Source organism: Pelecanus crispus, chromosome 2 (assembly GCF_030463565.1).
Source record: "Pelecanus crispus isolate bPelCri1 chromosome 2, bPelCri1.pri, whole genome shotgun sequence".
In the NCBI taxonomy this organism is placed as follows: Eukaryota; Metazoa; Chordata; class Aves; order Pelecaniformes; family Pelecanidae; genus Pelecanus; species Pelecanus crispus.
The window spans coordinates 151,045,424-151,072,217 of record NC_134644.1 but is presented as its reverse complement, the minus strand read 5'-3'; the positions used below and the strand labels follow the sequence as shown (position 1 = coordinate 151,072,217).

Genomic DNA, 26,794 nt, shown 5'->3' with positions numbered 1-26,794 from the left:
TTGAGTATTTCAGTATACAAAATGATAACAGAATTTAAGGAGAAGTTTAAAAGGATTAAAACTAACCAAAATGCAAACAATTGTTGTTTGATTTGTTTGATTTTATTTTGATTGGCTTCATTATAATAGGCTTCATAACAGCAGAACTGCAGTTTTTTGGAAAAAAAGGAAGTGGAAAAAAACTATGCTAAACACCACCTCGAATCAGTACAAACAAAGGAAATCTTAATCTCTCCTCCACTCAGTCACTATAAACATATTACAGATTTCAAAACTGAAGTTGTATGAACTTCACATTTTACGCTCCATATACAGCACACAGCAAATACTCATTAACCATGTTAAAACAGTATCTGAGACAGCAAGAACTATCAGAAGACCAGGGAAACTCTGAGTTCAGGCTGCCGTGTATCTTTAACTTAGCCTTGACTTTGCAGAATATACGGTAGTTAAGATCACCCACAGCTGAGAAACCTTTTTATAGAACAAAGTGTAGCACACTGACACAACAGAGAAAGCAATGCCCTTGTGAAAGTTTTACCTTACAACTGCTATTTACTTCTAACCGTAAGCTGTTAAATGATGGCATCTTGATTAAATAGTCAAAGAAATGGAGTACATGCTACAATAAATGATATAAAATATGGTACTGAACACTTCGTAGACTCCTTCTTTGATGGGATGCTTCTCATGCCTGTCTCCCAAGTTCACAGCTAAACTGTGTGACCTGAGAATTTCACGACCTGAACCCACAGGCCGGTTTAAAGGGAGTCTGCAAATCTATTCCCAATTTAGTTCTAAATCACACACAGGTGTTAGTGAGAATGAGCTACACCTGAATAATGAAACAATCATAACCACACTGTAAACTCACAAGCTTTACCAGAAAAACTAAATGCAGTTGCCCTAAGCGCTAAGACTGAGATCTTCACTCTACCGCAACGCCTTCACTGCTTCGCAAATGGACTGGCGTGAGGCAAACAGCCAAAACAAGGCTTGAACATGGAGCATGAGGTCGTTATCAACATATCTGTCCACTGAAGTGTGTGTGCAAGCCAGCCATAGCTAGCCAGGCATTGATCTGAACTGGTATATAAGGCCAGGGGAGGCCACTGCATTGCCCCGCGCTGCTAAAGAACGGGCACCTCCAGAAGGTGCCCAAGCTCAGAGGGGTTCTCCTCAGCATGCCTCGCCGCTGCAGTCCCTCCCAAACACGTGAGGAAGCTCCCATGATCTTCCAGGTCAAACTTGGGAGGAATTTGAGAGATCTATGAAGATGCTCTTTGAAATCTCTCCCTGCCTCTAGAGCAGGTCTCTTGGGTACACATAAGCACATCTCTGTGCACCTCCATGAAACGAATTTCATTCTTGCTCCTCCTCCTCACGAAGGGCTGGGATGCTGCTAGGGTGAAAAACACATCTGTGCAAATACCTCAGCCAAGTCAGAAGCAGTGTGCCCAACTGAAAGGAAGAACTTTGCAGACAGAATGCAAATTAAGTTCTCAAAACAAATTGAAAGTAACAATAAATCATTGAGGAGGAATGTTATTTTTACTACTAAAATCTTTTTTTTAATACACACATTGTTTAAGAGTTACTAGGAGACTTCAAAAAATAACTAACTATTTTACAGATTTCACCTTTGCTTTGTTTGAATGAATTGGTTATTCCTTTGAATTCATTCTTTATTGACATTTACTTGATTGGGTTTTTTTCCTGACATATTTAATAAAGTTTCCAAAAGAGCTGCCCTGATTAACAACAAATGGATACCTAAATGACACAATAATGGCAGTGCTCTTTGACAGCATTGTTTCTATAAAGCATATTTCAATTTGCTTTCTATGAGGAACTGCACAAAAAATTTAAAAATTATTCTAAGAATCAGATAAAAAATTGAATGCTATGAAGTGAAAGAGAAAATATAAAGTGGGTATGTGTATTAAGCACACAGTGATTAAACTGATGAATTAAAGTGAAAAATAAAGTTGTGGAAATGCTTTTCTTATGAAATTTATTCTGACTATCACATTATAAGGAAATGGATTTTAAATATATGTATTTAGGCAAATTAGTTATGTATTATTGCAGATTCCAGTAAAACTCACAATTAAAGAAATTTCAAGTAAAAATACAATTGATAGTTAAAGTTGAACATTTTTAAAGTTGAATTCCAAATATAAATTTAGCTTTGAATAGCTTTTGGTATTAGATAATTAACAAGCTACATTTCTGAAACTAAATGGGCAGTTCCAGCTGTTATTTTACAATTAGTTTCCACTGAGGGTTTTAAATTAATAACTGCTGCAATAGCCTCAAACATGCCAATGTTAATTAGATGTGGTGTTTCCATGTAATGCTATCCATATACATGAATATTTTACTGGGCGAAAGATCTAAGTAGACTTTTTTTTTTCTGCCTCTCTACTAAAGATAGAAGAAGAGAGAAATGTAAAGCAGGAAAAGACTTTACTTCCAAGCCCTATTCCAGAGAGAGGTATAGAATTCTTATGGAAGATAACGACAACTTTGCTAAGATCCTTATGCTAAAAAAAGCATGGGTTCAAGTACAATAGCAAAGGACAATATTTAGAACTTGCTATTTAATATGAATATTTTGATTTAAACCCCAGTTCAACAATTAATAATGCTAAAGATTATTAAACGTTAAAAAAAAAAAAAAAAAGACTGCATATCCAAATTAAATGTAGAGAGAATCTGGTTTAAAAAAAAAAAAAAAAAAGACATATCTTGATGAATAAATACATCCTGGTCTGAAATCTGAAAAATTAGAAAATAAATTACATGAACAAGTTTAAAATATTGACTGTTACAATTATTTTTTCCTTAACACAAGAAGAGAAGAACTGAAAATGGTGGTAGTGTAACCCTGTTTCACAACTTCTATGCAGTAAAAGAAATACCTCTCCTTGCAATATTACAATATTTTTTCTCTCAAAGTTATTTTCCTACATAACATCACCTCTGCAGTTTTAAACATTTTGAAATTAAGGAAAAATTGCAATAGAGATTTTATGATGCACTGTAACTTTTACTTTTTCTAATTCCCTATGGTACATATGCAGGTTTTAATAAGCTGCTCACATTTCCATCAAAAACTATGTATGCATACAGTTTTTCACTGATTATCTTTGTTGTCTCTATTCAAAGAAAATAAAGAAACTCAAGTCAGCATTAGCTAACTCCTTGTTTGCCTACCAAATAAGCTTCAATGAAGTATTCAAAAAAATAAGGTAAAATGGAAAATAAGTTTTATTAGAACCTTTATAAAATAACCAACTCTTAAAAGAAAATATAAATATCAGGTGTACATTCTGGAAAACATTTAGTTATCTGAATACTAAACTTCTATACAAAAAAGAAGATTTTTTTTTTTAAACTGTTAATTGGTTTGAAAAGGAAAAGCTTTTTGCTCATACTACAGTTATAGAAAATCCAGGGTTTTTGTAAGAATAATTTAAAGGTATAGGTTTTTTTAATATAAATACATCTCACAGCAATTTAATACTGAACAAAAAAATATTTCTGAAGAGAAGATGCTTATAGATGTGGGTGCTGTTGAAAAGTTTTGAAAAGCATTTCATTTTCCAAACCACATTTGAAAGAAAAAACAGATTTCCACAGAGACTGCTGGCTATGTATGCGCTTCTTGCATAAACTCCTTCCATCATTCTTTCCTTCCCCTCACTCCAGCACTATCAGCACAGACACACAAAATTGTTTATTACTCCTTTTTTTAAACTGAAGGATTTTTGTTAACCAATTATGGGCATTAAATGATTATTACAAGCATGTTCTAGAAAAAGCTCCTTGAAATAAAGACAAATAGCAGATATTTTATAAGAAAAACAACGTTGTTTTGTTATTTGTAAATGCTTGAGAGTTAAAAACCAGTGGAAACCAGCAAACTACAAAAATGAAAAACACAGAGGATTAAATGCATTTATAATAAAAAAGACTTGTATAGATGAAAAGTTTTGCGAAAAAATATGGAATAATTTACAGCTACCTTTTAATGATTAAACACTTTACATGCAATTTCGGGTTTTTTTGGGGGGGTGGTGGTGGTATTTAAAGATTTTCCATTTACATTCACAAATTGAAAACAGTCTAAGGACAGCTTTATGCTTTGATCTATGAAAGATCTACACATGAAAATGACCATGGAACATTCAAGATCTGGACTATTATTAAGCTTTGATGTATGACATGAATGAAGTCCTTGGATCTCAAAAATGATGAATCCAGAGCGTGGACAACAATTAGATTCTTTATTGGCCAAGCTGAGGAAAGCTTGTGATTCTGTTCACCTAAACTTCCAGAACTTCATAGTTTAATAATATTTATTCTGGACTTTATTCAAGGCCTTTTCACAATAGCCTCCAAATAGCCTGTATTCTCTGTGTTCTTTGTCAGCCATTTCATTTTTGTCTTAACAATATTTTACCCCAAAATTATTTTACTCTATCCGTTCATGGATACTCCCTAAAATTCTATTAATTAATGTTTCACGCCAGAGTTTGCTAAAAACAACCATGTTGGGGATGACTGGCAATTATCTATATAATCGAGCAGGCAATTTGCACAATATTTGTATAATATGGCCCTTATCCCAGTACAGAAGTAGAACTAATTGTCATCTCAATTTCAACTCTATGCTGCTTTATATTTAAGCAGAGCCATGCATCTACTTACTCACATTTTTCAGTCAGAGAAACAGAATTGCTGGGTCTTCTGATGACGTTTTCTCAGCCATTTTCCTATTAATACTGCCCAGTTCGGCTGGTAGCTTAGCACTAGTGCTATTCATTGTTATAAACCCCCAACACCCATACGTTTTTTTTAATTCAGTCCTTTTCATGTCATGTTTCCACTGACTAAAAGTGTTCAAGGATTCCAGCTATGCTCAGCCTAATTGCACTAAGCACTGTTTGTATATACAGGAAAATACTGTTGTAATCTAAAAAGGTGACAAAGTTCTCTCACAGAATGTCAGATAATTGGGCAGAAAACTAGTTAAGATTACTACAGACACATTTGATTAGTTCCACTTCTTTAAAGTATTATAATTTATTCATGCTGATATTCTATGTTAGCTACTTCTATTAAAAGAGAAAAAACTTAAGAAATGACAAAGGGAAAACATATGAAGACATACGAAGAAGGAAATGTGGCCTTGAGAAAGACTTGAGCAACTTGATCTAAATTGCTTTGAGTAGGAGGCTGGACTAGATGAACTAGAGAAGTCCCTTCTAATTGAAATTATTCCACAATTCTATGCTTCTCTTGGATTTTTGTAATGAAATCATCCACATAACTGCTTTTAGTGCTCTCCACAAAAAAAGTAAAATTAAGTTTTCAGAGAAGCGCTCGCTGCTAATAAGACATCTTAACTGATGTCCTCCAAAGTGAACAAAGCATTGCTACAAACACCATGACTGCTAAAAGTCTCTGTGTAGTTGGCATACAGTTAAGTTCTTAGTTTCATTACACTAGCACTGTAGCAGAAGCATACCTTGATGTTAGGTACCAAAGAATCCACTGTTGAGAGAGTTTTATGAAGATCTTGACAAAAAAAACTTCAGTTGGAATTTTTGTCTTACTAGACACCAGAGAGCCAAACAAGAGTGAGCCCAGGACTGAGAAATGCATTTTTTTGCCTCCAAAAGGATGCTCGTTTTTTTTCCTGTAGTTAGAGCATTTATAAAATTTCCTTCCAGTGTGTTTTCTCTATATCAAATAACTGTCTGACTTTCACTCCATCAGGGCATTAACATGATTTCCCTGTCTCAGCACTCTTCCTCCCCAAAACTGCTAGACCTTCTTCTGTTTTGTCAAATGTATTTGACCATTCAGTTGGCTACTGCAAAAGTTCTAACATCCACAGCATGATCACACAAACCAAGAAATAACCACATCACCTTGTTTTTCTGCAGCCAGCTGAGCCATCTCCAAACACCAGTGTCCCCAATCTCAAGTTTAATATGACCAGGTAAAAACCCACAAAAGTGTGGTTCTCTCCTTCACCACTTAGCAGAACTCATTTACTCTGACTATCTGACTCCTCCACAGTTTTAACTAACTGCTCTTCCCTCTCTTTAGCCAGGCTAGGCAGCTGCCTCACTTGCATCCTTACCCAAAATCTTCTTTATTCTGCTCCCCCTCCCCGTCCCCATCCCAAGGCCTTCTGGTATCTGCAAGAGTTCTGCTCTACAGAATTGGCAGTTTCTTGATGGGAACATACAACTCTGGTCATATCTGTTGAAGACAAACACACCTTAGTTGGGGTTTAAGAATCAGTAATTCATGAGAAATCATTAAAACAAACCAACCAACTCCTAGGATTTAGTAGGGGAAAAAAAATTGAAAAGGAGAAACTGTCTCTTACTGTGACCAGCTAAAAATGTGACACTGTACTTCTTTCAGGAGCCCTGTATTTACCATTATGTTACATGCATCCTTGTTTACTATGTTTATTAATAGTCTAAACTAAATTAGTCCATTTTCTACTGGAGGAAATAGTTATTTTTGGACTAATTTTTATATGGTATAAGAAAACTGAAGTTACTAGGTCAATACATTTCTTTCCAACTTCCAATAATCACCTGAAAGAATATTTGTGCCCAAACTTTTGGGGCACATTATTTTTCCAACATTCCATTTTCAATTTAGTTCTCTCTCCAAGTCAAGCAAGTAAACTATTTTTCCTAAGACACAGATGGAGTCACTTCAGCTTATAGGCCAGAAGTCGCCCGGTTTATTTAGTATGACCTGCAGTCGCACCATGATGCACTGGCATTCTGTTAATGATATATGACCACATTCGGTTTTTCATGTATGAATTTATGGGACAAATTCAAAAGATATTTGGAAATTCTATTCAGCCTTTATCCATGAAAAAAAGTTTCACAGCCTTTCCTAAAAGAACAGTTTCTAAATGAGAAGCAAAAATTCTTCTTTCTCATGAAACACTACAAAAGTGACATTAATTGCATGTGGTTGTAGTTCAGACCTAAACAGAAGACTGTTTAAACCAAAGTGACACCGCAAATTAAGTTTGTATCCCCACTCCAGAAACACTGTAAAGACAGTGGTTCAGACAATGATTTATTTTCTTTTATTCTATTAAAAGCAGCAGCAGCAAATTAGAGGAGAAGAGAGGTTGGAAAAAGACAGAAAATCACATGTTGGGATTATTAGAATGCTGTAGCAGCTAATTCTTCAGTAATCAACAGGCTGCTGTAATCTTTTTTTAGAGTCTCTTAAGCTGGATATCGTACTACTTGTACCTCTGTTGATATTTACTGAGAAATCTTTCACCATAATACACGAGTTACACATTGTGTGCGTTTGCTCATTTTACTACTTGATTTTTAAGCATTCACTATCAGCTCCAGTTATACATTTTTGCTATATCTAGTACCATCTACCATGGGCAGGTTAAAAAGGGCAAATACTGTGTAAGTTAAGAAACCTCATATTTGGAGAAACAAATAATCAGGCCTATGTGTTAAAAATATCCCACTGTGGTTTTTTTCCCTTGAATACACACTGTGTGTCCTGCCGTAACAATACAAAAACCTTTGTATTATCTTATATTCCAAAGAAAAACTGACAAATGGTGAAATCAACTCCACTCACAATTCTGCTGGTCTAACAGCAGTGACTGCCATGTAAGAAAATGAACGGCTTTCTTCAACCATGCTTCTGTAACTACAGTATGTTCTGAATCAAAGAATACGTAATTAGAAAATACATCTATTTTGACTCCAAACTGGAATTTTAATATTTTTAATTAAAAAAATATTAATTTATATTGCTCAAAAGTGCTGAAGCTTGCTTAAACAGATCAAAATAGTAACCCTCTTCCCAAAAGACCACCCACTACCAACTTCAATATTGTCTCATAAAACTCTGCAAAGTAACTTGACACTCTGCCCTGACGTATTTTAAAAACACTAAAGCTAGTATAACTGGATGATTAAAGGAACAAAGATAAGACTGAGTCATTTGACAGCTGCTGAGAAATTAGAAGAATGGTCACTGAAGCAGTTAGAGGAAATTACTGAAAATGGCAGACATTTCTTAGAAAAAGACACAGGAAGCATGATGTTGTGAGACTGGTCACAAAGAAGCCAGTAACAGTCAGATGAGAGATGTCTGTGGCCCAATGTGTATTTCTACCTTATCCATTTGGTGTCTTGATTTCTAAAGGAGGACTGGAGCATATCGTAACTGTATAAAACTATGAAAACCAAATATACACAGCACAACTGTAGTCTGGAACATTCATGTATATAAGACCCAGAGACCCATAATGCAAAAGAGCATCAGAACCTTTAGGTGGCTTCTGGTTTGAAAAGCACGGAATTTCTGCATTTCACGTAAATCCACAGATGCAAAGATATCAGACTCAGAAATGTAAACTGGTATAGCTTCATTGATTTTAGATGTAAATTGCACCCCTCCTGTTGCTTACTCCTCACTGGTTTGTAATGTGCATACAAGGAACATTGCACAGGTCACCTAGGTGACAGAAACAACCTTACAGATTCCACTTTACAATAGGGGATTTTTCTGATAAATTTTTGGTTGCTGTGAGAAGAGTGGAACCTACATTTGGTTCTGTAACTCTCAAAGCAGATATCAGATGGGAGTCTCCGCAGAGACAACAGAAGCAGGAAGAGCGTGTACAAATGTCAGGAAGATGTCTTTTATTTGTGGGCACATTGAGAGTTGGATCAGGCCCTGCCACCCAAAGCTGTTGCTGGTGCCAGCCTGTAAGATTTCTTCCATGAAAGCTCCATAATACAGTAGGTATAATGCTCATTAAAAAAAAAAAAAAAAACCCAAAAAACCCACACCAAAAAACAAAAAACCCTCACAACCAAAAAAAAAAAACCCCAACACCAAAACCAAAACAAAAGATAAACTGCTATAACCAAACATACAAGCAAAAACACTAATTTAAATATTTCCACATGGAAATATGAAGAAAAAGACTCTCTTACAACTTCTAAGTGATCAGAAGAGAAACTGGAGATATTTCATGGTCTCCTACAAATCCTAGTCTTGACAAAAAGTAAAACTTGCTGTCATTTTCTAGGCAGTAAATGTTTTACTGCTGGGAAAAGATTTTGATGTTTGTAATTTCTATTGAAGAGCATTATGAAGTAGTTAAAAATATTGCCACATCTGAAAAACAGACCAACGGGAAGTATAAGACACTTGTTCATCTGTATTTCTGTGACTTTTCTCACTTGGTATTATTTGCAACCATACTTTCATGTCTGGCAACAGTGCCAACTCTACTAAGGATCATATATTACTTTTATCATGTTGATTACATATGTTCACCAGTTTTGCTGCCTATATATGATTAGTGTGGTTTGCACATACTTAGTGACACAATCCAGAGCATGACATTTTCACAGAAAATGTGTTTACTGGGCAAGAGCTCCTTAGAAGTTTGCGTTCCTTTCAGCTTTGATCTACACGACATCAAGAATCCTACAGTTTGAATATATGTTTACCATTTATATTATTAAGATCTATCTCCTTCACACTCTATGGCTACTGAGTGCTTTGGTAGTCACAAAGAATTTCCTTTTCTCTTAGGTGAACTTCGTAGTAGCTGAATAAAAGAAAACCTCTTAAAATCTTCTCATCTGTGAGCTTAAGCTTTGTAATGACTTGACATTTAAATTCTGTTATTCATCAGCACTTCACAGAAGAACTTGATTTGTCTAAATGGATTTGAAAGCCCACAAGTGAAGAAAATCAGAAAAACCTGGTTTTGAATATCAAAAGATTGAATGTGAGAAGTATTTTTACAGGCTGCACGTACCCATTTTATTGATCAATTAAGTTCTCCCAAAATGAATTTTTCTGAGACCCTATATGAAAACCCAAACCCCTCACCCAAACACTTACTGATAAATGTCTTTTCTGAGCACAGCTCTACTAAGAGGGTTGTCAGCCTGAGGAGCCATACAGACAGATCCAATCTTGAGAACCAAAGTGTCTTCTTTAATTGCTGGATTAGCTGTAGTTAGGAGAAGAGAAAACATGTGTTTGATTAAAAGTCAAATGCACATAGCAGAAACACTGAAAAACTATTTCTTAAAAAAATCTAAATAAGAATGCCTGCTAAGGATTCAGTTCCACTCAGGAGCAACAACTAATGCAAGAAAAGCGATAAAATTAATAGCACTGTTGTGATACATAAAAGACAAAACTATTGTCATTTCATTTCCCCACAGAGTTTTATCACACAACTAAATCCTGGTCTGTGACTTCGTATTTTCTCTGATGCCTTTTTATTTCAATTTTTTTTTGTCCAAAATTATGTTAATCCCACAGACTTCTTTGTGATCTGCCTGTTTCTCCAATAATTATTTGTTGAAATATCAGCACGTAGAACACTCTGAATCATGCACCCTTTTTAATATGGGCCTAGGTCCTTTAGATTTAAACCACTGCAGGGTATTACAATATAACCATCCTAGTAGAATTGGTATGGGTTGCAACACACATGAAAAGTTCAAACACAAGGACTGAAACAAAAGAGTCTGAAATCTGACACATACAGAAAGAACAAGATGTAGTACTGGACAGTAGATTCCAGATCAATAACAAAATTACTCCAAGAAGAAAAATCTCTGCGTTCCACTTCATCTCCATCATATTCAAATTTCAGCCACATATACAAATTCTTAGTTTTAAAAGCAGTGGTCATATTAGAAAACCAAAGTTCTGCCCAGAAAAAAATAGCACCACATTTCTTTCAGTAAACAAAGGCTGTGAAGTTTCCTTGCAGGAAAAGACTGAGTCTACTGCATCTTCTTCTCAGCAGACACAGACATACACAAAGCATTTGGATAAGGTTGTGCTCAGAAGACTCCATAGTAACTAGGAAGCTCCTGAGAACATGCAATGTAAGCTCAAAGAGTTCATCATCTGAAGTGAAATGGTTCACTTCAACACCAGCGTGATACAGAACAAGGATGGAACAACATCACACTTGCTCCCACGTCCAAGGAAGTTCTGCCAGACTCTCATATATGAGCACTGAAAACAAAATGATAGTAGCAGAACAGAGGTTAAATATTTTACTGAAGAGTGAAATGCTTGGTTTGGAAAGAACTATAGAAATCTATGAGCTTAAAAAACGGCTTCTCCAGACCCATCAATGTCTTGGTGAATAAGACACCATGCTTTGCAGCTATATATACATATAGACACACACACGTATGTATATTGTTAAACAGATATAAGAAATGACAGAATTCACAGAAATTCTAATTAATATTGTTTTGAAACAATTGTTGGGAATATCACAGTAAACATCAGCAGAACGGTAACACAAGTCTGACACACAACTAAATCAGAACACAAGCGATTTACTTAAAAGAACCTCATCTACTTAAAAAGCAAAGTCAAATCCTTTAGTCTCCAAAGCAGAGCAAAACCACGTACAGATGGCTTGGTTGCCAGAACTAAGGTAGAAAAGTTAAGATGACAACAAAATCCTGTTTGTAACTAAACCAGAAACTTATTTTTCAACTTTTAGATCACAAAAATGAGTAAGGCATTGTACTAAGTATTAGAATTCCTGCCACTGTACACTTAATATGCTGGATTTTTTTTTTTCTGATAATCACATAAGAAAAAGAAGTGAAGGTATTAAACGTACTTCAGATTGTAATTGCAACTTAATTAGATGGCAAATACCTTATTCTGAGAAGTGGTTCTTAATAAAAATATATCTTAGCCTAAGAATTTTAATTTGTCTCTGACACTCAGCAAAGCAAAATAAACACAGGACTACTCATCACAGTCTCTAGCATGCAAGCATTTTAGGATTTTTTTTTTTCCAAGGCTGGGCATGGTTCTTTTGTGTACAGCTGCCTGTAGGTCAAGAAATTGAGTCAATCTTAAAACAGAAAGAATTACAGGCATTAATATTTTCAGCTGGTTTCTAATGAGTAGTAATCCGAGTCATGACTTAGGGTGATGAATTCGTATGTCCATTTCATTAACCCATGAATTCTCCCATTAGCTTTCCAAATATAGGAATAATGTAGTAAATATAATCACAGTCATTATAAATATTTAAAATTGGGGGGGGGGGGGGGGGGGGGCGTGTGTCTACACTACACTATATAAGTACAACCTAGGACAAACTTACAGACCCAAGTATAATAATGTTGTTCTCACTTGGTCTTACCCACTCAGTCTTCTTTTTGCCAAGATATCATATGGGGATGTATTTAAATTAGAATACCATGAGACACAATATCATACTCCTTACAGAAGTCTAAGCATATCAAATCTTTACAAAAGTTTTATCAACTAAGAATTGTAACCATAATGAAGAATGGAGATCAGATGTGTTTAACAAGACAGATTTTCCATAAAACTGTATTTATTATTGCATAAAAAATATGTAATTCTTTATTAACTGAATGCTGCAATAGATTTTTTTCCTTTATGTTCTCTGAGGGAAAGCAATAAAACTACCTGTCTTAATTTTATTTGAACACCACACTTTTCAATTTTATTAGATATACCTTCAGCTGTCTAAAACCTGTTCTTCCAAGGTGTGTTAAAAATTAGCCTCAAAACACTAAGATCCCTGAGCACAAGTTACTCAGTCTGACTGATTTGAAACTGTTTAATAGTAAGCAAGGAGGATGTTATAGACCATATGTTACGACAGACTTCAAAGCAGAGAGTCATGCTCATGTGACAAGAATATATCACTTCTACAAATGCAGGACATACGTTTATTCAGTATGCTGCCTTTTCTTTTTCACTATCAACAAATTTATCATGCCCTTTCTAGTGATTACTGATATTTTGTTCCTTGTACATATTAAAAAAAGTTCCTATTGTCCTTCAACCAGCCAGATGTGGATTTTCCCTCTTTACCACTTCTTCTCAGTGTTTTGCAATTTACATTTTTTATTTATAGTGTTCTGCTACACAGTATTTCTTGTTTCTATTTGTCATATATTGCTTTTATATGTTTAGTTGTCTTTACTTCATCACTAAGTAAGCAAGCATGGGCTGCTGGCCAGTGCTTGAAACACCACCTGACGTATTAACAAATCAAACCCTGAGGGAAAGCAGCATTGCTTATTGCCTAGGATAGAATGCTGCCCTCAAGTCCACCACAGAAAGAAATGTTAATCTAGTGCTGCTGCAAAAACCATGAGACTAAGATGTTATAAGATTGTGTGGGTGTATTCATGCATGCATGTATGTAAATTCCTCAGGAGCAAAATCATGATTTTGATTATTTCATAGTGTTTGTGTACCACAGTTCATTGTGCAAGTTTGGTTTTGGACTGCACAAATAAAAAACAGATAGGCTTTTTTTTTTTTTAACTCTATACGTAAAGTCACAATTAAATGTGTTTTTTGGGGGGAAGATAGTTTTGCTAGCTGTCACTAGGTACAAGGTATGAACGTCACACAACTGACTGGAAGATAAACTGAGGTCACCGTTTTTCTGCTTTTACTGCAGTGATCAGAACTTGAAACACACAAACCTTACTAGATTAAAAAAATACCTCTTAATCAATAAATGATGAACGAGGTCTTATGGAGGCATATCTGCACAATATGTAAAACTTTTCTGACCTAGCACACCATATAACCCATATAACATGGGTCATATTCAACTCTCACTCCTTATTATTGTTTCTAATTTCTATTGTTCTTGAAGACAATAAGCAGTAGAAGAGAGAAGTGATTTATTTCACATTCAGAAGCAGATGAGAGTTTGGGAGAATCTGGGGTGAAAGAAGAAATGAAAGGAGAATGGTACTGATTTTCATAGTGATGATATTTCAGAATTTTCCAGTGGAAAGGTTAGCTGGCTTTTTTATCAATTTAGTAAAGCTAATCTCTAGCATTATCCTTTAAAAGCATACATAGTTTTACTTCCTACATCCATGCTTAACCATGGCAATTCTGTTCTTCACATGCATTTTCAAGCAATGCATAGCAACAAGACAAAGTTTTTTTATAATTTCTTTTTAATGAAGTATACAGCTACAGAGCTACAAAAACATACTTTTTAAAAAAGATTTCCTTGACAGCATGCCCTAGAACTCCCTTCCAACCAGCATCATAATTCTTTCTCGCCAACACAGCCAGTCTAATTTTATCTTCCTGTGTTTTCAGCATTCCCAGTTGGAAAACTGTAGAGGATGCTGGCAAAAAAATAATCTATGTAAATTCCCACTGTCTGCACTTCTTGCAATTAGGTTATGAGAAAAATCTAAAGGCTATGCTCTTAGGATTATATTGTGTGCTATCGTATATAATGGTAAACCACCCCAGCTCATACCTACAGGACTTACGTAAACATATCGTGATACCAGTGAAAAACTTTTTTCCTTTTTTATTTTAAATCTCTAGAAGAACTGTTGGTAATGGAAGTGATCGCATTCCCGCAAGCTGTTACAAGGTGTAATTTTAACGTCAGCATCTCTTTAATTATATATAAAGATTGTAATAGGGATGTAAATATATTTTACGTATGAAGGGAAAACAATTTCTTACAGAAAACAGTATTATCCATAGATAGACAGCTACTTGCTGTTGTTTGAAAGAACAGCTTACACTACCCACACCTCTGTAAACACCTGAAAGCCTATTACATAAGGGAGTCTGAATAGCTTCAACTAAGACTTACTAAATAAACGATAAGCTCTTATCATCTCTTGGGCATCAGTCACAAGGTACATTTTAATAACTTTCTCCAAACTGAACTAGAGTATCTACCTGCTTCGCTACTGCATGGTTTTCTAGGTACCAATTTCCACAAGAGCTAAGGCTCCCTGCTTACGCTCCATTGCTGGAACAGGAGTCCGTGGAAGACTGAACTGGTGTCAGCATAACGAGAGCCGACACAAGAATCACCACTGCAGAATTGGCTTAAGTTCTCTTTCCACAATTCTTGACCTTTTTTTTTTTTTTTAATAATCACATTTTAAATGCAAGCTCTATAGCTACTGGGAAAGCAAAGATCAAATAAATACCTAAAAAAAAAAAAAAAAAACAAACCCCAAACTTTCCAGCAAATCTGCAGAGAAGTAGCATGAATGTTAGATCTTTCCTAACTGATCCTTAAAACTCAAGGCCTTAGCAATGGTCAGCGATTTAACTAAGTTAGAGCACTTGTCTACAATACTAAACAGCAAAAAAAATCGCTAACATAAAATACTGTACCTTCTGCACTATGACGATCTTCCTCATTTTGGGGAAAGAAGACTCTAATTACACCAGTGTTGACATAAATCAGAGGCAAGTTGCGGGAAGTTACAGCATGAGTCCTCATAGGTTGGCCTGGTGATTTTCTTTTCTCCTTTTGACTCCTCGGCAACCTGGCTTGAAAAATGCTTGCAATCGCATTAAGCAATGGAAAACAGAGGACCACATCAAAGGCCTGAGCAGAAAGAAGGATCTCATGAAGAAAGTGAGGAGAACCATCAGTGTGACCTTCTGATAGCTTATGGAATGTTCTTCGTTCATTTCTTGGTATCAGTTTGTGCCGGACATTTTTTGTCACAGCTTTGGTGTAAGTGAGAGAAAGAAATCCATGTTGTTGGTGTGAGCCATCTAAAAGTTTTGCAGTTGTCTGGTTCAAGGAAGAAAAAAAAAACCAACAAAACTAACTGCTGCAAAAACGTACACATATAACATAGATCAATCACCATATTCTCTGTTAGTTAGCATGTTTAGGGTTCTATATTTTCTAACAGCTTTCCACTGTCTCAATAGTAGAAAAAAAAAAATCATTTTTTTGAATGATTTGTCCACAGTGTGTCCACATTTCACTGTATTGTGTCAGCTAAAACTATGAATTGTTGAACATTTTTTTGTCTTTTTTGTCTTTTCTGATTATTTATGTTGTATGAAATTCAAATCCAATGACCACCCCCCCCCCCATATATTCAAGAGTCTAAATTTACCAAACATTTCCTGATAATTTTTCACACAGTTATATATATTGATTTCTCCTTCATTTCAGACATTTTAGATCTTCCTCCTTGCATTGTGACTTCTGCATATGCAAATACCGTAAGTGCTAAAATAACACTTGGGTGCTGAGATAGCTTCACTCCATCTAAACATGGCTGTATAAACCACCCATAGTCAACTAAATACTTTAAGAATTGAACTGGTTTTGCCCTCATCACCTCTGAGTATTTAAAGAGAATAGCTGTACCATGTGCTAAAGCACATCACTTAAATAAAGCTACATTGCACTGTACTTTAGAAATAGTAGATTTGTTCACTTAGAAGGACAGATTTCCTAGATAAAGATGACAATTAGATGCTTAGCTCCCAGAAGACATACAGTACAGTTTTCATATTATCTTTGAAAGTCTTGCAGTCATACATTGTTAGTGAGTGAAAAAAGTAAAAATAATAACTAGCAAAACCATTATTTTAACAGTGTAATAAACATTTTGATAGAATTCTGTAAGTTTGTTTAAATATTACCTTTAAACATGTGAGCACAAATGAAAGCAACTATATTTTTGCAAGTTTAAATTTGATTAAAAACAACTTCATGTAATTTAAACCTTGTTAATAGAAGAACATCTCTTTCTTAAAGAGGATACATAGCTTAAATGCTGAAAAATTGGAAGCTTTTATGATTAAGTGAATTAAAACAAATTAGTAAGTTAATTTCCTATAAGAACTGAAACAAACTGAACAAGAGGAACTACTACCAATCAGTATTCATGATGAAAGTAAGTCAGACCACACAGAACGTCCACTAACATAAAAAGATCCTACACAGCCATACATTTGTGATGATAAAGAGCCAAATATCATAACATATAGTCTTTCAAGGATAAAAAGGCAAGAAAAAAGGGGCTAAATATCTCACACTCATAATGTGTGACATTCTGAATCAGCAAGTAATGTTCCAAGCATTCAAAAGACTCTAATATAAAATTGTTAATTGTTGCATTATCATAAGAAGTAATTTTAAAAGGTTGCCTAAAGGTATATTGCAGTAATATAAAGTACTTAAATCCCTAAGTAGGTATCAGAATTACATGAACAAAAGGCAGTGTTCAGTACTGCCTTTTACATATTTGGTCTCTAAACAGTACTGTATGTGCTCACTTTTAATATAAACAAATCCCACTGACTTCAGTGGACTGCTGTTATGTACCAGGTTGTGAACCATCAATCCTCATTTCCATATCTACTAAAAAATGACTGACAAGTATTACTAAAGGATAAGAGGGAAATAACACAACTAATATAATCACTATATGCCATAAATATATTCAGTACAAAAAAAAAAATCAGATGACAAGAAACTAAAGCCATTTGAGATTTTTTTTTTTTTTTAATTTTTACTCCAACTGCCATTATTAGTGGAAGTTCTGTAGTAAAAAATTTTAAAAAAGATTCTTACAGAGGGAAAGAAGCCGGAGAAGTTACTGAAAGGGTCCTGCTTGCTGACGGGTCGAACCAACAAGGTACGTCTGTTCAGCTTGTCAGTACAGGAAAGGAACACACCTCCATATTGCCCCAGAGACCAAGAATCTTCCCCAAGGCTTGAGGTAACAAACAAGGCATGGAAGAGGGGAAGACAAAAAGAAGAAAAAAAAAAACCCGCTATAAGCAAAAAAAATTACATTACACTTGCATGGTTCTGTGTAACTGCAAGATAAAGCTTATACCATACCTTTTCCTAAAAAGCTGAAATTCAATCAGATCAAGCAAAAAATGGGTTAAAAAACCAAACAACTTTGTAAAAGTTTATGGGAAAGGACAACCTATAGCAAGAGGTCAAGACACATGAGAATAAAAGTATAGTAAAATCCTGTATACAGAAAAGAGACTTACCCCTGGATTTTCAGCAGATAGCTTTATTAGAATGAGGAGGAGAATGATTACAAGAACCAAAAAATGTGAACAAAGTAATGTAATTTCATGTTTTCTGGCTTGGTGGCTGGATTATTTTTTAATGCATCATGATTTTAAAAAATAAAGTGCAAATTTTGATTATCAAATATTACAATATGTACAAACAATAACTGCATTTGTAACTTAGGCAAAAGAACAGGAATTCAGGTTTTTAAGACAGCTGATTAGAAAAAAAGACTCAGAAATGTTGGCAACTTTGCTAAGTTGATACTAAATCTCCTTCCTATTGTACACAGTGAACAGTAAGTGTCCAATAAGACCTTGCAGACATTGCCTCCTAAGTCAAAATGATTTATGTCCCTAAATATTTTAGTCATTTTCAATGCCAAAAAATGTTCTGATGCTTTTAACCGTTATTTTTCTTTCCTCTCAGGGAGTAACACAACAACTATTCTATCTTCTCCTAATTTCTGTCTCCCATAACAGAATCTCTTGATATGTAATGGCAAACACTAACCCAGTTGATCAAAGACTACACAGGGTCTTCTCTTATTTTGTCAAGACTAGCGTGTTCATGGCCAGTACAAGCTAGAAGGTGGCACGCGCAATCTCTCTACGGAACTGTGTGCCTAGGTGCCAAATGAAGGCAGTCACATTGGTGCAGCAAACTATTCAACTAAAAAGACTTCCTAAAGTTCCAAGCTATATAGTAGGCCTAACTACCTACCCTAAATGTACATACTATTGATGATATACTGGTTGATATTAATTACTGAAATTTTACTCAGGTGTGTCTGCGTAACATTATGCCATGTCACACAGACACAGATAATCAGCTCAGTTCCCTGCATTACAGCATTGCTAAGCCACAGCAAAAGAAACAGCTCCATTTGCTAGAAAATTCTTTTTAATATCTAAGAGTATGGTACCATAAATCATTAAACACTGGCACCTGCTAACACATCATGAAGCAATATTTAAGGAATTTCCCATTCAAAAGTTTAGCTAAAAAGAATGATTTTTGTCTAATGGACTAACAGATCAGTAAGTGTGAAAAAATGCTCTCCTGATTTGTAATGATTTCTATGTATTTCTTTGGAATCAGATATAATTCTGAGAAAATGTTATCCTGATTTTTATTACTTAAAAGGTTAAAATAATTTCACTGAAAATGAACAATTACCTTAAATTCAAGTTAAGCATTAAGGAAAAATACCAGCTGCTGCCTTCTTTCAGCCTGAAATTAAAGCAGAATAACTCCCAGGAATTACCTGTTTCTGTAATGATCAATATTGAAGCTTTCTATTTTACATTTGATTTTGGTATAGACATCCTGCATATCCACTGAGGCACTGAGATCTTCTAATTCACTGACAACACAAACTTCTGCAATAGTCAAAGAAAATAAAAAATATTAGTTATTAATCTCAAACTTGCAAGTTATTAAGCAAGAAATATGAGACACTACATTTTGTAAATAGGGTGATGCTACTTCTGCTCAGAGCCTTTTCATAAAGCACTTTTTGATTCAAGTGCCACACAGATAGGAACCAGAAAAAAATCCTAGAATCCAAACCTTTTTATACAAATGTGTAGAGAGACTTATATATGGGATTTTTAGTTCATAGTATAATTCCTGAAAAAAAGGTAAAAAAAATTTGCCAAGATGTTTACTCTAACAATACTTGAGTTTTCTTTCATGTAATCAGTCTTTTAAAAATCAAAGGTTCAAGTACATCTCTTTGAAAATTAACTTTAATCATTAGTCTCCTTACTTTTTCACATTTCTATGAATAACAATGTTAATTGCTAAGCAGCAGCATTTCCTAACCCACCCCCCCAAAAAATTACAAAAAAAAAAAGTCCTGCAGTACATTTATAGAATCCAAGTTCCTTTCAAACACCTACTGTCCAGACAATAATCCAACTTTAATCTCAAAGTCTCAAAGAAAAAAAAGAGAAGCTGTGTACCACACATATTCTCTTTTCAACCCAGAAGTTGAAACTTCTATGTTGAAATCCACATTAAGCTTCCTATGACGTTAAGGATTATACTATGATGATTACGTTAAATTTAAATTTGAAATTATCAATAGAAAACTACGTGTCTATATGTGGACATACACAAAACATACTACTAACTTATATCAAAATGAAACATCATTGCTTCTAACGCAATAAACGCAGCACTCAAGTAAAATAACTAACTTATTTCCAATTTAATATAATCATCTTTCCACACGGAGGGGAAAGTTTATACCAAACAACAATAGTGAACTCTGATTACATGCACTAACCTAAGTATAGCTTGTCGCTCTAGTTTAGCTGGTGAAGGGTCTGGAGCACAGGCCTTATGAGGAGTGGCTGAGGGAACTGGGGCTGTTTAGTCTGGAGAAGAGGAGGCTGAGGGGAGACCTTATTGCTCTCTACAACTACCTGAAAGGAGGTTGTAGCAAGGTGGGTGTTGGTCTCTTCTCCCAGGTAGTTAGCGATAGGACAAGAGGAAATGGGCTCAAGCTGCGCCAGGGGAGGTTTAGGTTGGATATTAGGAGAAATTTCTTCACAGAAAGGGTAGTCAAGCATTGGAACAGGCTGCCCAGAGAGGTGGTGGAGTCCCCATCCCTGGAGGGGTTCAAAACACGGGTAGATGTGGCACTTTGGGACATGGTTTAGTCTAGTCTACCCTTGATTGGCTTAGTGTGGACTTGGTAGTGTAGGTTAATGGTTGGACTGGATGATCTTAAAGGTCTTTTCCAACGTAAACGATTCTATGATTCTATGAAAATATAGACAAACCCATTATTTCTGCATTACAGTGTTTAATATTGTCAGGAAATGCTCTGAATAGCTAATACTGTGCTGTAAGATAATGTATGGAATTTAAAATAGTACAGTAGGTGAAAAAATGCTGAATACCTGTGCCATTATTTCTAGGATCAGGAGCAAACAATTTTATAGTAATTTTTGGCAACATCCACTGCATCCATAGGCTGACACGTCCGCTTGAGACTCCAATATTACTCGTTGTTTGTTCCAATGTAATGGAGTCTGAGAATGGAGAATCATCACCACCCTGAAGGGAATCACCCTATGAAACAGATGTAATAGCTGAAGAAAAAAAAGTATTGCTTTTCACCACTTCTCTTTTTTCTTCTGTCTAGACTGATGAAGATTCCTAAAATATATAAATACAGACTCACTAATAATATATATTTGAATGAAACCATTTTTTAGCATTAGGAAAAAAATAAACCAAAATATATTCTCCTTTTCTTAGGTAGAGATAATAGACCTTGACAAAGATTATATGGTAAAACCGTAAGGTTAGGTTCCATGACTTGGTTCCACTTGGTGTAGTGAGTTTTCCTCATTAACTCTACGCTAGTGAAACACTATCATCAATGAAAAAGCAGAGGCTGATAGGAATTTTCTGAGATGCAGTGGGAAAGGGGATAAGCAGGCTTGTGCATATCTGAAAGGCAAAGGAAGAAAGAGTTGTTGGAGGTACCAAATAAAGAGCCACCCAGTATGGTCATAACACTTCTATACTACATACACACCACTGGTTTTGGGTTTTGGTTTTTTTTTTTCCCCCTTCTTCCCTGTAACCGCTTGGGAAAATGATTTCACAAAATAATAGCCTTTTGTAAGTACTGGAAACATTTTAGTTGCCACTTTTCAAGTCTTTCTGTTGTTTAAAAAAGGTGATTGTCACTTGTGATATTCTTAAATATATAGTATGTTGACAAATGAGCTTGTAGAAGCTTCTGTGCCATCAATAATCTCTGTTCATTCCCTAGAACGTTAAGGGCTCAAAGACAACAAAAAGGTTAGTATTTTTAGGAAAAGAACATGATGAAAGCTATACTGAAAATGCTGTTATGAGGGCTTATCAGAGCCCTGCAGGCATGTTCTGATAATTCTTGATAGCACAACTAAAATATTTACCAGCCATGGGACTTCACCCTGCTCCTTTGCTGGAACTTACTGCCTCCAAATAGGAAAGGAAAGATGCAAACATAATTGCTCATCAGCTGCTAGCCTATTAAACTGAATGCAATGAACACAGAAGTCACTAATGTCAACCAGAAGCCACCAAAAATCCACCAGCATCTTCACTTGCAATTCCACCAAGTGTTGCAAGTTTTCTTCATTATTCAAGCACAAAATGAAAGGAACGGGGGTATTGTCACTTTGATCCATTAAGACCAAGTTGTTTAGGATTTACAGACCAATAAACACCCGAAGTCTTAACTTTCAATGACAGTTTTGGGGATTAGGAATTGTAAATTATGGTGAACACCACATTTGGGAATTTTGAGATTTATCTGATGACTAGCCGAGATGATTTATATTGAAGACACGCTAGAATCAGACCTACACAGAAAGCATTGAAGTTTGACTGAATGCATTTTAACCTGTCAGGCAAGAAATGACAATGCACTCACTTCAGCTTCACATGTCCCAGAAAAACCTTACTTTCAGTAGCAAAATTTAAAATCTGACAGCACTTGACTCATTCTTCAGTCCAAGACTGGAGAATGTGAGTATGGAAGTTCTCTTAGCAATGTTTTCTGGATGGGTAGAACTCATCCAAAACCTAATGACATAGCTCATACGGAAGCATTTATGTTGACAAATCACATTTTCAATCAGCTCAGGCCTACAGTTTAATTATAGGATTTCTATCATGTATACATGTTCTTTTATCACCAACCTAACCATAAGAGAAGACAAGAAGGTAGGTCAAAATCTTACAAGAGTTTTGCACACAATCCATTATGACTTTGGGCTGGCTGATATACACGAAACGGAGCAGCTGACATTGTGCTTGTAGAATTTATTACACAATGAAAAATATGATTACATTTACCACTTTCTTTTTCAGAGAAACACTGAAACACAACTTCTGCTTCACGCTTTCAGCTCTGTGTCACTCAGAGTAACTCCCTCCTCCCCCACCCCCGCAAAACTCCTAGAGGACACAGACAGAAAGAGCAAAGGTACTTTATCTGTGTGCAGTAACCTTTACCCTTGGAAAACTCAGTGAGACCTACCATAATTGATAAGATACCATCTACATTGTCAATAGCTGACACAGAGAACTTACCACTCCAGATATTCATTCATACGAGGAAGGCAAGAGCTTGCGCAACTAACGTAAGTATGTTACAAGAAAATAATACCCAAACATGAGACTACAAGATTTGGACCAGTTCAACAGACATAATATGAAGTGCTGAAATGAGAATTAAGATTCAGTTCACCTTCAACTGTCTATGGTGATGGTGGCTTTACATTAATCAAAATACATGAAAGAAAACAGGTATATTTTTATTTATTTTTATATTTGTTATTTAAGGCATTATTGCTTACAGCTCTGAACAGACTACCTGTAGAGCCATAGGTGACCATCTTTTGAAAAAATGTTCGACTCCAGAGGTGCAGAAAATTAGCTGCTATTAACACGAGGTTTCTTAGTGGAGTATATATACATTTCAATCTCCTCATCTCACTTTTTAAAACAAATTAAAGGAAAATAAATCAGACAATACCTCAAGTAAGAGAAACCTTCAGACTAAGTTCGGACAGAGGGAGATGGTATATAGCACTGTAATGCTCATTCCATGGTGAAATTACACAATCCAGTAAGAAAAGAAATATCCTACTCTCATCAGTTAAGTTTTAAGAAAAAGCAATGATATTTCCATAACATTACATGTAACTATAAACTTGTGAAAATTTTTAAAATATCATCATTGCTAGATTTAGAACCAAACTGCAACATGTGCTTTATGGACTGAGAAATTAGATTTTGCTTTATGAAATGTCAGTGTGCTTTTGCTCTTCAGATACCATTTGTGAAGAGGAAAACAAAGAAATACGAGCCCAATTCTAACTTTACCATGGCTCAAGACTATTAATGGTGTCTTTTCATTATGAATGTAACTAGCTAGTCCATAACTCAGGTATGTGCAAAACTGTCTTCATGCAAATCTGTGTTGACTGTATTAAAGACCTCTGTTAAAAAGAAAAAAAAAAAAAAAAAATCACAGAAAAAACATGCCCTGGCAGTTACTTGAATTAAAGCTGCTGTTTCTAAAAATTAAGTAGTTCAACTTTGTAAATCTCTAGGATTAGAGATTAGTGCTATCATTACTAATTATCAGTGGCTGGTGAACAGCAAAAAAAAAAAAAAACACGCCTGTTTTTTGCAAAAGAGTTCATGATGAAGGAAACTGCTCTCTGAGAAGTGTTTCACTAGTGTACAGAAAGCAAGTGCTGTTATAATTGGGAAGATTTCCTTAAATATTTCAGCATAATGTGTCAGGGAACCATGGATATGGCATTAGGTGACAGTGTACAAGTCAGACTGAAAAAAAGACATAATACTCATTGGATTTGTGAATGCCATGTAGGGATGAGATCACAGAGCATGAAAGGAAGACAATGGAGAGTTTCAACCCATAGGAAAAACAAACAGCTCACCTTCCAGAGAACTAACAAAAGGGTAAGAAAATCATATAACATTGACAGTATTAACCTCTGAAAAGGTGCAATGTATGCTAGCATCTTAAATATGAAAAGGTAAACAGGATAATAAATTGGTATGCATGTTATATATTCATTGCCCTATGATGGGTTTTGTCTGTGATGTCTTTACATAAATCTCCTAGATGTCTGCTATAAAATGCTTGATCACTTATTAATGGTCAGGTTGAGAGAGTGAGAAAGAGAGAGGGAATATAAATGAATGAATGAACAAACACAAAGCTGGAAGTACCAAAGACCTGCAAAAACAAACTGAAGAAAACTAACACCTATGCCTTGATCTGAATGAAGTTCTTGCTTTGTAAAAAAAGCAGTACTTAGAGGCCCATCAATTGAATGTGTGGTCCTCATGGAGTCCATAAGGGCAGAAGAAGTGCAATTAGCCCAGAATCTAAGACAAGAGAAACACTGCTGTCTCTATATGAGAAAGACATGGATGGACTGGTCTGAAGTAGCTGGACAAGGACCAGAAGGATATGAGCAAGATTAATCAGAAAGAGAGAAAGAACACTTGCCTGTGTATGTATGTATTTATTTGCATGTGTGACGGATGGAGCAGGGAGCTGTAATAATGGGAGTTAAGAAAATGAGTTTGGGAAAGAAGATTCTGAATGTACTTACAGAAGACAAGTTACAGAAACAAGGGGACAAATGGATGAGTCCATTGGTGAGAGAGCTGGTAACAGCATACAAGAGAACAAGCAGACAACCAGAGTTAAGGAGAAGGAGATTCATCCGGTTCCCTTCAGACCTCCCAGAGGGATACTTCCCTATACCATTTTATCTACCAATTTTTATAACACCTTCTCTCTTTTAGAATCCTTTCTTCCCTGAAATGTTCTTAACTGTCACCAAGTTGTCAGTGTGTTTAAATAAGTAACCACTAGCTTATAAACAAAATTGGAGAAAGGACCTACTCAAGGCTACTTCTTTCTTTTTTTTAAAAAAAAAAAAAACAAACTTCAGCCACACACTATGCCTTCTCTCCTTTCTTGTGTCCCTCCCTGTCCTTTCTCTTTTGAGCATTTCTTCTCCATTGTGTTTTCAATGAGCAAACTTCCTTACACAAAACCACCTGACATTGCTCTCCAAGCCACGCACTTAACATGGCCCTCTTGCTTTTATAATTTATTTACTCTTCCTTCTTCCATTTTTCTCTTACATTGTCTGCAAATTCAGATTATTAAATGTAGCAGGGCCTGTCTCCTGCTGTGTATCTAATAATACTTAATGTCTATCACAGTAGGACATCTAAACGGAGAAACCTCAGATAGCTCATTTCACTAAAATGCATCCAACTCCAAAGCAAGTGTGGCACAGTAGGCATATAGCACCCAACAAGATGAAAATGAAAAGATAAAGTGGTTGTAGAACCTGCTAAATAGCATGTTCAGGGCAGAGGTTAACTCTTTTCTGCCAAACTGTGACTCATATTTCCTATTTGCTCCCCCAGCAAAATCTGTCCTGCCTCTTGCTGGACCTTTTTGTCCAAAGACTCCTATCTCCGAGTACTGTTTACTAATCCCGCTTTTGCGAGACATTTCCTACTGTCTTCAGAAAGAGCTCTACTCTCTCCAGTGCCATTTAATTGTCCTACAAGACAGCACTGACAGCAACATAGAAGTAAATATCTTTTGAGCACTGTAAGCAAGACTCAGTTTTGTTTGTTCAAGGATGCCAGTGCCTGTCCTTGGAATGGAAAAGTATGGGGAAGGAATGAAAATTGGGAAACAGCCTTGGAGAGTGTCAGACCTGGAAATCCCCCAGCATCTGAAAGGATGTAGGCAGAGCAGCCAATTCTCCAGTACTAACCAATGTCAGTCCTTTTGCTTCTCCTGAAACGGCAGGCTCCATTGATAGGACAGTGGCATAAGCCAGGATGCAACAACCACCCAGCCATTTTGCCATCCTCTGACTATTCCTGTCCACCCTCTTCAAACACTAGCCTGCCTCCCCTCCAACTATCTACTCTGCCTGCTTGTAAAGCTATAAAAAGCAGGAGCAAAAACGTAGCCTTCCAGAGCTGGAAAGAACACAATACTTTAAGAATCCTGTCTCCCTTCTTAATGAGTCTCCATTTGCAAAGTCCTCATTCTGACATCAGAGAAGCCCCATCCTGTTTCATGACTTGCAATTGCATGCCATCAGCATGGCATCAATTCTGAACCTTTCAGTTTCTGCCAATAAACTCTTTTCTTCTTCTTGTTTCTTTCATATAATTTATCCAAATGGTTGACACTCTGCCTTCCAATAACTTCCCACACCTTCATAATTTGCCTTTGAATGATACCCCTAAAAGATGATGCTTCTG

At 35.7% G+C, this 26,794-nt stretch overlaps 1 protein-coding gene across 5 annotated transcripts in view; it reads right to left on the bottom strand.

Moving 5' to 3' along the window:
• VPS13B (vacuolar protein sorting 13 homolog B) overlaps positions 1-26,794 on the bottom strand; it is a 482,687-nt gene that overhangs the window by 183,714 nt on the left and 272,179 nt on the right. For all 5 annotated transcript variants that reach the window (XM_075705900.1, XM_075705902.1, XM_075705904.1 and 2 more), the window contains 5 exons: positions 20,848-21,019; positions 19,203-19,317; positions 17,477-17,618; positions 15,265-15,673; positions 9,955-10,066 (listed from right to left, as the gene is read on the bottom strand). In XM_075705900.1, the coding sequence (XP_075562015.1) occupies positions 9,955-10,066; positions 15,265-15,673; positions 17,477-17,618; positions 19,203-19,317; positions 20,848-21,019 (950 nt within the window). The remainder of the gene's footprint in view (positions 1-9,954; positions 10,067-15,264; positions 15,674-17,476; positions 17,619-19,202; positions 19,318-20,847; positions 21,020-26,794) is intronic.